The sequence below is a fragment of the Cajanus cajan genome, chromosome 2, assembly GCF_000230855.2.
Source record: "Cajanus cajan strain Asha chromosome 2, NIPB_CcT2T_4, whole genome shotgun sequence".
NCBI lineage: Eukaryota > Viridiplantae > Streptophyta > Magnoliopsida > Fabales > Fabaceae > Cajanus > Cajanus cajan.
Window position 1 is genome coordinate 66,139,842 of NC_138518.1, and position 18,127 is coordinate 66,157,968.

The window sequence follows — 18,127 nt, forward strand, 5'->3', positions numbered from 1 at the left end:
CTCTGAAGTAGAAGCTCCGCATGTTCATTTTCCACTATGTTGAAATCAGCTGTTGTAAGCTGAGCAAATAGCGTATTCAGATTGTTGATGTGGTCTGTCACTGCTGTGGACTCACTCATCCGAAGAGTGTAGAGTTTCCTCTTTAAGAATATTCTGGTGTGAAGTGACTTGACCTCGTATAATTTTACGAGAGTGTCCCAAATCTCCTTTGCAGTTGTCTTCTCTGCAATACTAGACAAAACTGAATCAGCCATTGCTAAGTGCAAATTGGCAACAGCATTGTCATCCATTTCTCTCCACTTTTCATCAGTAATATCTGATGGTCTGCCTTCAATTGCTTTAAGACAGTTGTCTTTTCTCAAAATTGCTCTTATCTTCAACTTCCACAAAGAGAAATTATTCCCCTTGAACTTCTCTATCTCATATTTTGCTGCCATAATTTCTCTCTATCAAACTGACTTAAGTAACTTCCACTAGAATAGTACCGCCTACTGGAACAATGATAAAATCCAGTAATAAGAATAATTCTTTTCTGATGTGACTGATCAGACAATACTGCAGCCACAGAGCATACTAAGAATTTTCTCCGGCACTATACCAATGTACATCACAGCGGAATAAAACAACCTAGTGGCTCTGATACCACTGTTAGGACCAGAGTAGACATAATAATTACTCACAGCTAAAATAAGAGATGAGTAAAAAAAGAGACAAGGGAGAAAATAACCACAGTAAAAATATTATTTACTGAAAGGGAGGAAATTACAACACTTCTCTCTCTATAACTTACTCCTTTGAATTAGGAGACTACTACTACCGAGAACAGATCTCAAGGTGTATAAGAGAGGAAGAGAGAAGAGAAGAAGGTTTGGGATGAAAATTATGGTTTTCAGCTTCCCTATTTATAGGAAAGTCCCAATGGCATTTTCGTAATTTCTCCTAAACTTTTAATATTATTTTATTATTATGTGGGACCCGCTTCTAATATAAAATTAGAAAACCACCGAAAGGTGGTGGCAGCTGTACGCAGCTGTACACAAGAACCGGAACCTTCTTGTGAACCGGGTTCAACTGGAGAAGGAGATTGCTCTTGTTGAAGATATCTTCTTCGACATAGTCGTACTTTACATCCTTGAGTTTCAAGGCCCACTCCACCCTTTTGCCGAATGGACTCACCCAAAAGTTGAACAGCTTCACATCTTCGTTTTCCATCTTCTTTTCTTTCCGACTTCGGAGCTTCACTTCATTCTTTTCTTCTACGCGCCTTCTTATTCCATTTATTCTGTGTTGATCGCTTATTTTCGTAATTTCACCAAATTATCTTTGTGTCGGCTTCTTCTCTTTTATCATTGTCGTTTCCCGTCACGTGTCACAATCTTACCAATTTTTTTATGGCTTCTTTTCCACCGCTCGTGCTGACTGCTGAGCAAGAAAAATTATTAGGTGATTTTGTTAGATTATGAACATTTAATTTAAATACTAAATCACCTAATAATTTGTGACTAAACATGAAGACTATTTAGTTTCATTAATTTGACTTTAGCTCCCTTTCCAACAGTTTTTCTTTTGAAAAAAACAAACAGTTTTCTTAAATAATGCTACGAAACTATAATCTGAAAATAATCAATCTTAATAATAATTTCAAATTTTAAAAGAATAAAAAATAAACACAATATTTTATTGAATCAAAATCAGTATTCGTGAATATTATATTGACGGATATGTGTACATAAAGTTATTTTTAGTTGTTTTTATCTTAATATTATTAAATTTAGGATAGTCTATTTTTTTCGCTCTTTTATAAGAATCACCATGTTATTATATAAATAATTTTTAATGATTATTTGTAATATAATAATATCTAATTATGAATATAAGAAATCGGATGTTTGTTATTAATTATGAAATGGTCAATAATCAATTTTTGTCTTTTGATATTTTGACCTATCGGTTAATAACTATTTTCATTAGCACTAGAAATTATAGAATCATGAAAAATAAAGACTTCAAAGAGATCAGAAAAACACAAAATCATCAAGTATATAAATTCTTCACTTTTCTACATTTTTCTTCTTTTTGTTAAATCAATTTTTCTATCAGGCATATTTATTTTTAAGAGAATTTCTACGGTACCCTCTATAAAAGAAGGGTACCGGTATTGTTGATGATGTGTCACTTACGTGTAAATTCAAGTTATTTATAATTTTTTAATTATTTAAAATTCACACCCACGTCAGATAAATGGTTAATATGAAGTCCACTTTTTTTTTTTTTTTTTTTTTTCCGGAATCTTTCTGGCTTCCTGTCTTTTTGGCTTCCTGTTTCTTCCCTCTCTACAGGCCGACGAGCGAGACGGCGAAGGCGGAGACCGCTATTGCCGGCGAGTCGTGGAGGACACAACAGGTGGAGATCGAGTATCAGCTTCTCGAGATGGTGGCTCTAACGAGAGTGGTCGTATTAGTGCACGATTGAGCCTCTCTCCAAGCAAACTCGTGCGATGGATGTCGGTGGTTTCAGTCTCCTCATCTTCAGGCCTTGCACAGGCCTTTCCCTTGCGCAATCTGCAGGCATTAGTGGAGGGGAGTGGGTGGCAGCGTCAACGGTAGAGAGGTCAACAAGGCGGGAGAGGAGGGAGAAGAGGGAGGGGCGGGGAAGAGGAGGGAAGGGCAGAGGAGAGGAGGAAGGGGCGGAGGGAGACGGAGGGAAGAGGAGAGATCAGGTAAAACAAGGGTTACTGTATAATTATAAAAATATTAATAAAAACTTAAAAATAAATAATAAAAATTTAAATACAAAATAATTCTTATTTAAAAGGCTGACATGACATTTAAATGATGTGTACATACACATTAGATACAGTACTTAAACCTCTCATTTATTGGGGGTACACTAGCAACCCCTTATTTTTAATGGGAATGGAAAAATTGTGAAATCACGAATGAAAAGAATTTGAAATTGCGATAAGCATAATTTTTTGTTATGAATGTAAATGGGAGACTTCATGTTCTATGTTTTTTTCTCATCTTGATAACCTACTTAATGACTATTGTCATTTGTGATTAGAAATTGGGAAATTACCAATCACAAAGAACTTATGTATGCATATTCCTCACTTCCCAATAATTTTCTTCTTCTTCTTTTTTTTCTTCCATTTTACACATTTTGATATCTCACTTAATGTCAATATTCATTAGCCTAGAAATTGAAGAATCACAAAAGACAAAAACTTTCAAAGAATTAGTACAACACAAAGACTTGAGTACAAAAATTCTTGACTTTTCTATATTTTACTCATCTTTATTAACTCTTAATTTTTTCTATGATGCATAATTCTTTTCAACATAAATGATAAATTATGAAATGGCATAACCAGATGGGAGAAATGAAGAATTTTATTGTGGTATGCATAATTTTTTTCATGTACACAAAAACTTACGGCACTAATTTTTCCTTTTTATCCCTTCATTGTAAAGTTATTGCTACACCATAATTCTCCCCTTCTTTAATTTTTATACAATCATTACCTCCTTTGTAGTCATTATGTTTATTAATTTTTTGTAATAAAATTTTGGCGAGATAAGATTTTTTCTTCACTTTTTTTTTATAGGATATATATTATATTTTCTTCGTTTAATGACAAAAAAAAATCTAATTAGAATTTTATAAAATCATAATTGCGAGAAGGTGGTATGATTAGGTATGACAACGGGGTGGGGCGGGGCAGATTTTACGTTCCTCGCCCTTGCCCCCGTCCCCGATACTCGCCGGGAGTAAAATTTGGGTCCCCATCCCCGCTCTCAGCGGGGTTCGGGTTTTCCTGCCCCGCCCCCGCTCTTATTTTTTTTCTTTTCTTTTTTATTTTAAATAAATATGAACAATTTTAAAAAAATAAAAAAAAGTAAAATAATATAAACTTTTACATATAAATATTTTTTATTTTTGTTTTTATATATATATATATATAAAAGTAATTTTTTAATTATATTATTAAGCGCGGCGGGGTGGGTATTAACATTCCCGTCCCCGCCCCCGATTTTATCAATCGGAAAAACTCGAACCTGATAAACACGAATTTTCCCATCTAAATCAAGGTAGGTTCAGGCAGGGGTGGGTATTATTGATTGTAGTATAAAGTAGCTAGTATTTTGAAATTAAATTATTATTATTATTATTATTAATTATATTAATTAAGATATAAAATTTGATTAAATTTTCGCTTACAAAAGAATAGTAAAACACATACACTTAAGTACGAAAATTCTTGACTTTTTTTATATTTTACTTCTTTTCATTAACTCTTAATTTTTTTGTATGGTGCATAATTTCTTTTAGCACGGATAAAAGATTGAGAAATTGCATAACAGAGATGGGAGAAATGTGAAATTTTTATTGTGATATACATAAATTTTGTCATGTACCCAAAGACTTAAGGCTCTAATTTTCCTCTTTTTATCCCTTCAATGTAGAGTTTTTACCTACATAATAATTCTTCCCTCCTTTGTTTTCCATACAATTTTACCTCCTTTTTATCGCCACTGTTTTTCTTAATTTTTTTGTGATAAAATTTTGGTGGGCAAAATTTTTTTTTTCATAATTTTTTTTATTTGTAAATTTTCTTCTAGCATCACTCATGCACGTTTTTTTTCCCTCTTCGAGAGTTAATATATATTTTTATTTCTATTTTTTTTAGAGTATATATATATATATATATTTTCTTCACTTATTGACAAAAAAAATCCAATTAAAATTTTATAAAATTATAATTACGAGTAGGTGTATTTTGTCATGAGATGAGTACAAATGTACAATTAATTACTATTAATAATATTACTACGGTCATTATAGAATAGAAAGAGTATATATTTATAGTTTATGTAAAATTTTAAACAATATAATATCTACTTAAAAAAAATATCATGTCATTAAAAATTACTATGAAGCTAAATTTTTTTTTTTTTGGTAAAGACTATGAAGCTAAATTTGTATAAGAGACAAATCAATTAATAAATCCAACTCGTGACATAGAAATTGGAGGGACCATAACAATAATAATTTGCAGAAAGGACAGAGCTAGCTAGCAACAGGTTCATGTGAACCTAGTAGCAATTACGACAAGTGAGAGGGATTTGTAGCCCAAAATGTAATTAGATATTTCATGGCTCCCTGAAATCCTCTCAGTATTTATTTAACAGCCCTTAAGTTTCTTATTAAATTCAAAGTAATTGAAAAGACACACATAATGTGCATGCATGCAAAGATGGATAGGTTTTTCCTAAGGACGAAGAGTAGAGGAAAAGTCCTTTTTGCGACGTTGGGAATAAAGAAGCAGTTTGTCTCTTGGTGGCAAGTTGTGACTGATAACAGGGTGGCTCAGAAAATTGTTGATCCATGCAGATATGGCAGTGTGTTTCAAAGGCTCTACTATTTGCATTGACCCAACCTCTTCCCAAACAGGAAGCCAGCAAGGGATCCATCCAAATGCAATGTCAATGTACCCTATTCTGTCCCCTCCAAAGAATCTCTTCCCCTTAATCTCTTCTTCTAACTTATCCATTACTTCTCTCGCTTCCTTCACTGTCTTCTCCTGTTCATCCCCGCTGCCACACATTGCATCCCATGATGTCTTTGCAAGCTGTTACATTACATTTTCATTCAAAAATTACCTATTCAATTCATGCAGGAAATTACTCAAAGCTCTTCTCAATTCGGGCTTAATAGTCCATGGCCCAATTGCTATGTGCCCTTCAAAAGAGTTTATTTAAAGCCCAAACATTTCAATTATTTGCTTTTTTTCGGTGGTCTGTTCATAAAGTAATATCATATTTTGCATTCATTCTTATCATTACCACTAAATTATGTGTGAATAGTATAAAAATATTTTTATAGTATTATTTAATTACAAATTATTATATATAGTATTTTTTTTTTATTTTTACATAACTACTTCAAAAGTTATTTCTGATTGAATGATAATTTAAATTATATATAAAATTAAGCAAAACTCTTATACCGTTAAAAAGGCATCGAAAGTCATTACTACAAGTAATTTAAATTAGTATTCTTTAATCAGAAACTCAACTTCAATTTTAACTTAAACATCAAAGCTTAAGTAGGTATATAACTTTATCCTGAAATCACGTTTATAAAATAAAAAAAAAAACAAAAAAAAAGTGGAAATAGGAAAAGGAGAATTTTACTTTCTCTGCGCTTTACGAAGAGTGAGATGCATATGAAGTAAGAAAAAAAAAATAGAAAGCAAAAAATAAATTAAAAAATATATTACACTATTATTTGTTACTTTATTTGAGTGAAAATAATAATAATTATATAAAAACTTTTTATAATGATTATATAAATTAAATTGGCAAGAAAATTAAATATCTTACATTATTTTTCTTAACAAAAAATGATTTATTATATTATAAAATATTTAATTAATAAATATTAAAAATATAGTCGTGTTGTCCATTTTACCCCTGGTGGTGAGAATGTGTGTTATTTACATTGGAAAGAAAGAGTGAATCCATGAAACATGAAAAATTGAAAAGGTAAAAGAAGAAGAAGAAGATGAAGGTGTGATAAATTACCTTATCAGCAAGAGTGCCCCAAAAGCGTGCAAGCGCCCTTTGATAAGGATGTTGGGGCAACAGTGGATATTGGTTCCATGTTTGGTCGATGTATTGAAGGATGATGAGTGACTCAGCAATCGGTTTGTGATGGTGAACAAGAACCGGAACCTTCTTGTGAACCGGGTTCAGTTCCAGAAGGAGGTTGCTTTTGTTGAAGAGATCTTCTTCCACATACTCGTAATCAACACCCTTCAGCTTTAGCACCCATTCAACTCTGCGACCAACTGGACTCAACACTGAACTCACTAACTTCACCTTTTCACTTCCCATCATCTCTCTCCTTATTTCCATATCTATCTTCTTCTCAACACTGAAACTACTTTACTAATACTAATATAAGGCCTCTCACCCTACGTAATATTTGACTATTCAAAGGGCGGAACAAGGTGGAGTGAATGGATAGGCCCATTTGTCCACTCTTTACTTTCTGCGCAAGAAATTTAAATTAAAATAAATATCATCTGCATCAGTGCAGGTTCGGGAAGCTTCAAGAAAAAAGTAAAATGCAAAAAACAAAAACAAACAAAAAGTATTGCTCCCACGATGAATTTGGGTTTGGTGGGTTTGGAGTGTAGAAGGAGAAAAAAACACTTAAAATTTTAGCTAATGAACAAAAAAAATATAGGTAACATGAGAATAAAACTTTTTTGTAATCTTTTTAATGTGTATTTGATCCTATTGTTCCATGTAGAAAAAGAGTCAATGTTATATATAGATTATAATGAAATATAATATATGTTGTTAAATTTCATTCAAAATGAACATTAAAATTGTGTGTAATTATATGTCAAATAGATTTATATCTATATCTGTAGTAACATTTTTTACATGTCATTGTATATAAAATTTTTGTAGTGATAAAGGTTAAAAAATATAATTTACTAGAATTAAAATAAACAAATAAAATGATATTTGTAAGGATGAAAGCAAATATTTAAATCTTAAATTACTATATATAAAATAAATATTAATTATATGAATTAGACTTGTCCAAAAACTTTAATATTAAATAAAATATTTAGAGGTGAAAATATGTTTGGTCAAACTAAACTTTGATAAGTTTTACTTTAATCTAACTTATAATTACAAAGTTTGAACCTAACTCATTAAAGATAAATATCTAAGGTCTAACTCGATTTATTTAAAAGCATGAGCCTTAATAGTTCACTTGACATATTTTCACCCCCATAAGCCTTTAAGAACAAATAGACTAAACATAGATTTTTTAAAATGGATCATGCTTATTTAATTAAACAATGTTGACACATTAGAAAAAGAAATAAATTCCCAATAAAAAATCAAGACAACTTAATTTTTCTTATCACAACAATCACAACTTAGCTAGCATTGTTTCGGGGATAACAATGTGTGTTGAATTAGGTTAGTCAATCCATCAATTCACCTAATTTTGGTGAGTTGGATTGGACTAATAAACTCACTAACTCACCTTGCCAAATAGGCCAACCCAACAGGTTCAACCCTCCAACCTTTTTTTATTTATATTTTTAAAAGATAAACTTGTAGTGAATTTATATTTGATCAATATTTTTATTTTATAATTTAACTTCTTTTATTAGATAATTATTCTCATTTTATATGAAACAGAAGTATATTGTTTTAATCACATGTTTTTTTACTAGCACATTTTCATGTATAATATCTTTTTTTAAAATAAATATATATATATTACTTTATCCCTTTTTATCAAAATATAATACATCTAATAAATTTTACAAATAATAATAAAATATAAGTTAAAGTAATAACGTATGTTGAAATATTTTAATTGATTTTTTTTTTAAATGGATGGGTTGAAGGTGGGTCAACTTATTAATTTATCATTTTTAACTTACCAACTCATTAAAGTGGGTCAACTTGTCAACCTACACTAAGTGGGGCGAGTTGCATTTTTTTATCCTATTTTTTTTGGTGGACTAACCCACCTTGCCCTACTTTTTTGGTGGGTCAATTTGTCCCACTTCGCTTTAGGTGAGTAGATCCACTTTGTTATCCCTACATTGTGTTTATGTAAAATGTGTTTTAAAAGATAGTGTTTGGATTTCATTGATGGCTACCATGTTTGGTAGTCACAAGATGGTGCATAATTTAATGGTAACACCATTTTTTCTTATCGATAAATGTTAATTGTTAGTTGTTATGTTAGTTGAGGGATGCAAACACATACTCTCCTTATCATTCCAATCATATGCCCCTCCTCCCCAAACTACTAGACCAACCTTATACTCCTGACACCATGGTTCAACTTAATGGTAAAATCTCTTGTACTTGTTGTGAAGTATTTGTCCAAAACCTTCAATCCAAAGTCTTTAGTCTTCGATTCTCAATCCTTAGTCCTCGGTCCTCAATTTCCAAGATTGCAAATGATTTTTGTAATTACAAAAAGGATTCTAATGTTTAAGTTAGTAGATGTTTAAAGTGTTTGGATCTATTTCTTAGTAAAAGTGTACCTTTTGAAGGTCAAATACATACATATATATATATATATATATATATATGTGTGTGTGTGTGTGTGTGTGTGTGTGTGTGTGTGTGTGTGTATGTGTGTGTATAGATGAAAAAATATTACTTTTAAAGATCTAGTCATTTAAATACATTTAAGACCTTTTATTATCGCATAATGGTTGGATCGTATTTTCTACCCAAGCTTGATCACGGAGGGAAATGTCCATCGGACCAAACACTTATCAACCTACCAAAGTATTATGTCTAGCCTATCCATGTGACATCCAGATCCTTGCGACACTATCATGGGGGTATCTTACTGTTGAGATTTCCGTTGAAGTACTTTTTATTATAATTATAGATTAGGTTACTTCCCTCAACGGACTCAAATACGGCAAGTGTACCGGCCGTACAAGTAGTAAAAATATCGTATCCACAGGGATTAGAAGGTAAACTAAGCATTCATTGGCTACTTGTGACTTGAGAACAATCCCAATAAATATGAATGAATTTAAGAACAAAACTACTGGAATTGTTAAAACACAAATAAATGAATTAGAAATGAAATGGGGTGAGAAATGGTAAAATGGACACTTGAAGTTGTGGGGGTTTGATTCCACCAAACAAACACTAGTGAATCCTATGTCTCTTGTTACATTCATTGTTCAGTCAACCATAAATTTACTCAGACCTAATTCCTTAGAGAAAGAGCCTAGGTGCAAAATATTGAATATCAATCCCTTGAGTACTCAATACCTCCACCCGCATTACCGGTTAGGGTTTTAAGACTACTAATGGGTCAAGCCCTATCCCTAGGTACAATTCCCACTAGGCATATGTTCAGAACTAGTTTCAAGGATATTTCCCAATACTCAATGAAACCTTAAATCATGCAAAGGGTGATCAAGCCAAAGCAAGCATTAAGCATGGAATCATACACAACAAAGAATGAAACAAAACATATATATATCATTAACACAAAAGGATTACAATAAAGTTTGTTGGTTACATCAAAACCCCAATACAAAGGATAGAACCTCTCAAAACAAAGAGGGGAAAAATAAAATAGAGATGGAAGAGGAAAGGAAGAACCGAAGGAATGATCCACCATGGCCGTTCCCAAGCTCTGGGAATCCCTTCCACAGCTCCTGGAGGCGCCCCTGAGTGAATGAGGGAGAAAACCCTCAAAATTTGCCTTTTATACGCATTTGGGGAGACAGATTAGGTTTTACGCGCTCAGCGCGTTAAGCTGCGCGCTCAGCGCGGGTGCTTTCCCTGATGCTCCAATTGCTCTCGGCCTCGAGCGCGCTCAGCGCGTTTTACTTGCGCGCTCAGCGTGAAGCTCCAAAGGCTGAGAGTTCTCTCTGTTTTGTGCCCGCTCGGCGCGTGTTCTGGCGCGCTCAGCGCGGTAGCCTTCTCTGCTCCTTAATTCTTTGAGTTTCCACTCCAATGGCCTTTTTATCCTCAATTCTCTACTTGAATACCTGCATATACAAAAGAAACCAAAATGAGAACAATTAAAATGCAATGATACAAAGAATGGAAGAATTTGATCATTAAATCTTGTATAAAAACAAGTATAATTTAGGCTCATCACTTACTGATTTGAAAGCAATAGTCAACAAGTCTTTGGTATAGGAATTTGGGACCTATTCGATACATCTACAAAAATAAAATCATAGTATCACCATCATAGAAGCTTCAAATAAGTTAGATCACTTAAGTAGACTTTAAAGTGTTAGGACAAACCTTCAAACAAGACAAATTGTATCCTAAAAATTAACCTTATTACAAAAATAAATAAATAAATAAATAACCTCAACTTTTATAATTTTCGAACTGAAATAAACTCAGCCTATCAAAACTAATTAGCTACCGTAATGCATCTAAACCCTACAACATTCAATCAAAAAATCCAAACTGTTAGTAAACATTGGCTCATTATAAATTATTTAACCAGCTGGTCCACCTTGTGAGTGCTTGTAATCCTACTCGAGAAAAACGATAAAGAAAGAATTTGTAAAAAGAGAGAAGAAGAGAAAGATCAATAGAAAACTTCAAGAATATGATTTCATGTGTGCACCGAAACACTTTAGAGTTGGGTTATATATACAGTACAAATGAAAAACTTTATCTAAGGGATAAAAACAGAAAATAACAACTAATCCTATATCTAACAGTAACTGAATATAGCTAAAAACAAGAAGGCTAAAAACCTAATTTGGTCCCTTATAATCTTTTTTTGTTTCAATTTAGTCCCTCATTAATTTTTGGTCTCAATTTGGTCCCAAACTAATTAATTAGTTTCAATTTAGTCCCAAATTAATTAATTAGTTTCAATGTGGGACTTCCGTCCAAATTATTTAAACGGAGTTAACTTTTGGCCACGTGGATGCCAGGTAGATGCATACGTGGCATCCACGTGGATGAGAATTTTTTTTGAAAACACCTGGACCGGAACGGCCCGTTCTGAAACCGGAACGGGCCGTTCTGGTTGCAAAATTAAAACACCATCAGTGACGCATAACGGGCTGTTCTAAAAACAGAACGACCCGTTCTGCTTTCAGAATGGGCCGTTCTGGATTCAGAACGGCCCGTTCCAAAACTGTGAATAAAATATTTTTTTGCTTAATTGTGTTTTTGATATTATAATTATGCAATTTTGATCTCTAAAGTTTTAATTAAGTAATTTCAGTCCTTAAAAGATTATAGTTGTGTAATTTTAATCTCACAATTTTTAATTGAACAAATTTAATCTCTTAAATATCATAATTGTTCAATTTTAGTCTTTCTCATTAAAAATTTAATAATTTAATAATTTTAATATATATATATATATATAATGTTTTAAAACTATATAATTGTTTGTTTATTTAAATTAACGTATATTATTTTTTTTAATGTATCAAATGATATATATTTATTATTACTAAATAAATAAAATTTATATATTATTAGTATTTTAATATTACTGATAAATTAATATCAATAATATTTTTACTATATTTATAAATAAACTAATAATTTGATAAATATAACTTAATATATATTAATATACTTTTACAAAAATATAAATATATAAGATCAGATATATATTTCTAATTAATATACTTATATTTTTGTAAAAGTATATTAATATATAACAAGTTATATTTATCAAATTATTAGTTTATCTATAAATATATTAATAATATTATTGATATAATATCCAAAATTATAATATACATTAATTTGAATAGATAAATAATTATTTAATTTTAAAACATTATATATATATATATATATATATATTAAAATTATTAATTTTTAATGGGAGAAACAAAAATCATACTATTATGATATTCGAGGGACTAAAATTGTTCAATTAAAAATTGAAGGACCAAAATCGCGCAATTGTAATTCTTTAAGGACTAAAATTATGCAATTAAAATCTTGGAGATCACAAAACTGCACAATTGTAATACTTGAGAGATAAAAAATGCAATTAAACCAATATTCTTGATTAATTTTATTAAAAAATATAATAATTTTGAAAAATATTTTTTTATGGTAAAAATTTTAAAATTACTTATTTTCATAAAATATAATTATCTTATAAATAGAGTAATAATTTTTTTCTTTCTCTTTCTGTTTGAAGAAATATTTAAATATCACTTTATAATTTTTTACAACTTATTTAAGATTAAAAGAATAAAATGATAAAAATTAATAAAATAAACATAATAAAATAAAATATAAAAAATATTAATATATTTATTTTATTAGATATAATAACATAATTAAAATATAATTAATAATATATATTTTATAAAATTATTAATATTTTATATATATAAAAAATAAAATAAAACCGGAACGGCCCGTTCTGAAACCCGAACGGGCCGTTCTGTTTGCATTTTCGTTGTGTTAATTTTGCACCTGGAATGGGTCGTTCCGGATGCAAAATTAACACACCAAAAGTGCACCCAGAACGGCCCGTTTCGGTTTCAGAACGGGCCGTTATGGGTCCAGGTGTTTTAAAAAAAATTCTCATCCACGTGGCATCCACGTATGCATCTACGTGGCATCCACGTGGCCAAAAGTTAACACCGTTAAAGCAATTTGGACGGAAAGTCCCATATTGAAACCAATTAATTAATTTGGGACTAAATTGAAACCAATTAATTAGTTTGGGACCAAATTGAGACCAAAAATTAATGAGGGACTAAATTGAAACAAAAAAAGATTATAAGGGACCAAATTAGGTTTTTAGTCAAACAAGAAAAAGCTATAACTAGATAAGTATAGAATGAAGATATTATCATTCTATTTCTAATACCCCCTCTCAAGGTGGGCATGTATATTGTGAAGTCCCAACTTGGAAATAGCTATGTTAAAAGGATTAGGATAAAGAGACTTGGTAAATACATCAGCCAATTGACTTGCAGAGGGAACATGTAGTAATTTGATGAGACCATCTTGAATTTTCTGTCTAGTGATATGACAATCAACCTCTATATGTTTGGTTCTCTCATGAAATGTGGGATTTTTAGCAATTTGAATTGCTGATTGACTATCACAGAATGTAGTATAAGGAGTTGCAACAGAGATGTGCAGATCTTGGAACAAGTATTGGAGCCATTGTAGTTCACAAGCTAAAGAAGCTAATGCCCTATATTCAGCTTCAGAAGAGGATCTTGACACAGTACTTTGTTTCTTCGATTTCCATGTAATCAAGGACTTGCCTAAGAAAACACAATAACCTGTAACAGATCTTCTGGTTCTAGCACAAGTTGCCCAGTCAGAATCTGAAAAAGCTTGAATTTTAAGAGTAGTATTAGATGGATAGAAAAGGCCAAAACCAGGGGCATTCTTCAAGTACTTAAGTATCCTCATTGCTTGTTGCATGTGTGGTTCCCTTGGGCAGGAAACAAATTGACTAAGTTGTTGTACAGCAAAGCCAATTTTGGGCCTGGTATTAGTCAAATAAAGTAATCTACCAATGAGTCTTCGGAATGGAGAAGGATCTGAGAGTATAATGCCTTGATCTGCATGAAGTTTGACACAGGGGTCGGCAGGAGTAGACGAAGGCTTGCAGCCAAGCATGCCTGATTCAAAAAGCAATTCTAAACAATATTTTCTTTGATTTAAAACCAAACCAGTTTTGGATCTAGCAACCTGAAGACCTAAAAAATACTTGAGAGGACCAAGATCTTTAATATGGAATCTGGAATGAAGATGATTTTTGACAAACTGAATCTCTGAGAGGATATTACCACTGAGAACTATGTCATCGACATAAACTAACAGAACGGTGACCATTGAACCCTTACATTTCATAAATAGAGAGTGGTATGCGAAGCTTTGTTTGTAGCCCAAGAAGAAAAGCTCGGAAGTCAATTTTTGATTCCAATTTCGACTGGCTTGTTTTAATCCATATATGAATTTTTGAAGCTTACAAACAAGCTTTGGATGAGAAAGAGAGAGACTAGGAGGAGGTTTCATGTAAACTTCCTCATGCAAGTCTCCATGTAGGAATGCATTATCAACATCTAGTTGGTGTAAGAACCAGTTGTTGGCACTTGCCAAGGCTAAGAGAAGTATGACTGTAGTTAGTTTTACTACAGGTGAGAATGTCTCAAAGTAATCAACCCCCTCTGTTTGGGTGAATCCCTTGGCTACTAAGCGAGCTTTGAACCTCTCAATAGAACCATCTGTTTTATGTTTTATCTTGTAGACCCATCGACAACCAACTAATTTCTTGCCAGGAGGAAGATGAACCAATGTCCAAGTGTGATTTCTGTCCAGAGCTTGAAGTTCTGAGGCCATAGCCTGTTTCCAACAATCAATTTGATTTGCTTCTTTGAAAGACCTAGGCTCAACTTGTGCATAGATGTTATGACAAAAAGAAATATGATCAGGTGAGCAATTATCATAAGAAAGAAATAAGTGCATAGGGTATGAAGTAGAGTGGTGAGATTGTGATGCAAAGGTTGCACCACAATAATATTCATCCAAGTATCCAGGCCTGTTCTTTACTCTAAGAGAAGCTCTAGGAGGAGGAATGGTAATTTGATTGTCCTGAGTATTTTCAGAAATAGTGGGATCGTTAACAACATTAGAATTGTTATTATTGTGTGTGAGTGTTGTATCAAGTGAAATGGGTAAAGTAGAGGGAAAATCAAAGAGAGTGAGGTCAGAAGTAGAATTAACAGTGTCAACTTCATTATGAGAAATGTCCAACAATGAAGTATGATAAGGAAATATAGTCTCATGAAACACCACATTTCTAGAGATAATGACAGATTTGGATTGAAGATTATATAGTACATAACCTTTAGTCCCAGGTTTGTAGCCAAGAAAAATACATTTCAAGCTTCTAGGGGCAAGTTTTGTTCTACCAGCAGTGAGTGAACTAGCATAAGATAGACAGCCAAGACTTTGAGGTTAGTGAGATCAGGCTTGGTTGAGTGAACAATTTCATAAGGATATTGGTGATTTAGAAAAGGGGTAGACAGTCTATTGATAATATGAACAGCTAATTTGAGGGAATGAGACCAAAAAATGTTAGGAACTTTAGCTTGAAAAAGAAGAGCTCTACAAACATTGAGAAGGTGTTGATGTTTCCTCTCAACAATGCCATTTTGTTGAGGGGTCTCAACACAGGAAGTCTCATGAGAAATTCCTTTTGCATTATAAAAATCATTGATGAAAAATTCTTTTCCATTGTCAGATCTTAATTTCTTTAATTTGCATGAAAATTGATTTTCTGTTAAAGTGATGAAATTTTGAAGGAGGGGTCTGACCTCATTTTTGTTTTTGAGAAGAAGAATCCAAGTAAATCTGCTATAGTCATCAACTACATTCAAGAAGTATTTGTATCCTTCAATGGAAGGTGTAGCAATGGGACCCCAGATGTCAGTATGAATGAGTTCAAAAAAATAGGTTGATTTGCTATTACTAGTTAAGTATGACAATCTCTTTTGTTTAGCAAAGGCACAGGCATCACAAGCATTAACAGGATTAAAGGAAATATCATAATATTGAGAAGCCAAAACGTGCAAAATTTTATTAGAGGGATGACCCAATTTCATGTGCCACAAGGTACAAGAATGAGTATTATTAGCAAGTATCGAATGTTGTAATGAAGAATTACAAGAAGAAGTATTTTACTCAGATGCATTCAAATTATTATTTCTTAAGAGGTGGAACAGGCCTTGATGCTTTCTAGCTACTCCAATCATCTTGAAGGTAGTTGTCTGCACAAGAATACAATGGTTTTTACAGAATATCACAAGGCAGTCAATGAAATTAATCAATTTAGGAATAGAAACTAACTGGATAGAAAATTTTGGGACAAAAAGTGTGTCATGAAGAATGAGTTTTCCTAAAATAATGGTACCAGAAAATTTAGAAATGACAAATTGTTGATTAGGTAGCCGAATGGAAATAGGAGAAATTGGTTTAAGAGTTTTAAAAGCAGATTTGAAAGGGCAAATGTGGTCAGTAGCACCACTATCCAGTATCCAAGAGAAAGAGGAAGGTACAGAACCTGAGGAATTAACAGTGCATTGATGGACACTTGTTACTGGAGGAGAGGCTTTTTGTGATTGTGATAACAAGGCAAGTATGGTTTGATATTGATCCTTAGAGAAACCAAATTGAGCACTTGGCTTGTCAGATTCCACAGCAGAAGGTTCAGTGACAATAGAAGATTCACTTTCAGCAATACTAGTAGAAGGCTTAGAAGAACTCGAATTATTCTTGAAACTGTTCTTGTAACCTACTGGAAGTCCATGTTTGATCCAACAAGTTTCAGAAGTGTGATTTGTTCGTTGGCAATGATCACAATACTTATTGTTGCGTCCAGCGGATCTATTTGAACGACCTCTGCCTCGAGAATTTGAGAAACCTCCACGATTTGTGAAAGAGTTTTTGTTGGAATTATCTTGAAAATTGATGTTAGCAACTGACTCTTGTGAATTATGAGAGAAAGAACCATTTAACTCACGTTCTTGTTGAAGAACTAGGGATAAAGATTTCACAAGATTCGGCATAGGTTCCATGAGCATGATTTGAGAACGGACTTGAGAGAATTCATCATTAAGGCCACGAAGAAACTTGATAACACAATCATCATCTCGTTCTTTTTTGATTTTGAGAATTAAACCACAATTACATGGAGAGGAACAGGTACAAACAAGAAGCGTACGATACATCGTAAGCTCTTTCCAAAGAATTTTCAAACGAGTATAATATTGTGATACAGTGGAATCACCTTGCTTGCAGTTTTGAAGCTCCTCTTGTAGATTAGCAATGCGCAATTTGTCACCATGAGAGAAACGCTCAAGAAGATCGCACCAAATGTCAGCAGCCGTGTCCATCCACATAACCGATTGTTTGATGGAAGGTTTCATGGATCGTGTGAGCCACGACATCACCATCTTGTTGCATCGTTTCCAAGCGTCATGTAGAGGATCGGTGGAAGGAGGACAAGCAAGAGTGCCAAGAACGAATTTCTCTTTGTTCTTTGTCTCGAGAGCCACAATCATGTCATGTTTCCATTGTTGATAGTTTTTATCAGCGAGCAAAGGAGTGACGAGAACGAGTGCAGGGTTTTCTCCTGGATGTAGAAAAAGGGGATTTGCTGGATTTACGAGGTGATCAGAAGGGTTGTCAGATTTTTCCATGAGAAAACTGTGAGGGAGGAAAAAAAAATGGGTTCCAAAAGAGAAGCAAGCTTCAGAGGACACAATGGCGGAAGCAGAAGTTTACCGATGATACCATGTGAGTGCTTGTAATCCTACTCGAGAAAAATGATAAAGAAAGAATTTGTAAAAAGAGAGAAGAAGAGAAAGATCAATAGAAAACTTCAAGAATATGATTTCATGTGTGCACCGAAACACTTTAGAGTTGGGTTATATATACAGTACAAATGACAAACTTTATCTAAGGGATAAAAACAGAAAATAACAACTAATTTTATATCTAACAGTAACTGAATATAGCTAAAAACAAGAAACAGCTATAACTAGATAAGTATAAAATGAAGATAT

At 32.5% G+C, this 18,127-nt stretch overlaps 2 protein-coding genes across 2 annotated transcripts; both read right to left on the reverse strand.

Annotated features, from left to right (window-relative positions):
- Window positions 1-5,000: 5,000 nt before the first annotated feature.
- LOC109790846 (putative glutathione S-transferase) lies at window positions 5,001-7,048 on the reverse strand. Its single transcript, XM_020350095.2, has 2 exons — window positions 6,588-7,048; window positions 5,001-5,632 (listed from the first exon to the last, which is right to left on the reverse strand). The coding sequence occupies exons 1-2, from the start codon at window positions 6,918-6,920 to the stop codon at window positions 5,273-5,275; spliced, it is 693 nt and encodes a 230-aa protein (XP_020205684.1). The 5' UTR covers window positions 6,921-7,048; the 3' UTR covers window positions 5,001-5,272.
- Window positions 7,049-16,240: 9,192 nt separating this feature from the next.
- On the reverse strand, window positions 16,241-17,761 carry LOC145955142 (uncharacterized). The gene has a single exon (XM_083069851.1). It carries the CDS (start codon window positions 17,759-17,761, stop codon window positions 16,241-16,243), a length of 1,521 nt encoding a protein of 506 aa, XP_082925977.1.
- Between the last annotated feature and the right edge of the window lie 366 nt (window positions 17,762-18,127).

Coding starts and splice junctions, on each gene's coding strand:
- LOC145955142 (XM_083069851.1), bottom strand. CDS start 17,761: ATGGAAAAATCTGACAACCCTTCTGATCACCTCGTAAATCCAGCAAAT.
- LOC109790846 (XM_020350095.2), bottom strand. CDS start 6,920: ATGGAAATAAGGAGAGAGATGATGGGAAGTGAAAAGGTGAAGTTAGTG. Junction 5,633..6,587: donor GGGGCACTCTTGCTGATAAG/GTAATTTATCAC, acceptor GTAATGTAACAG/CTTGCAAAGACATCATGGGA.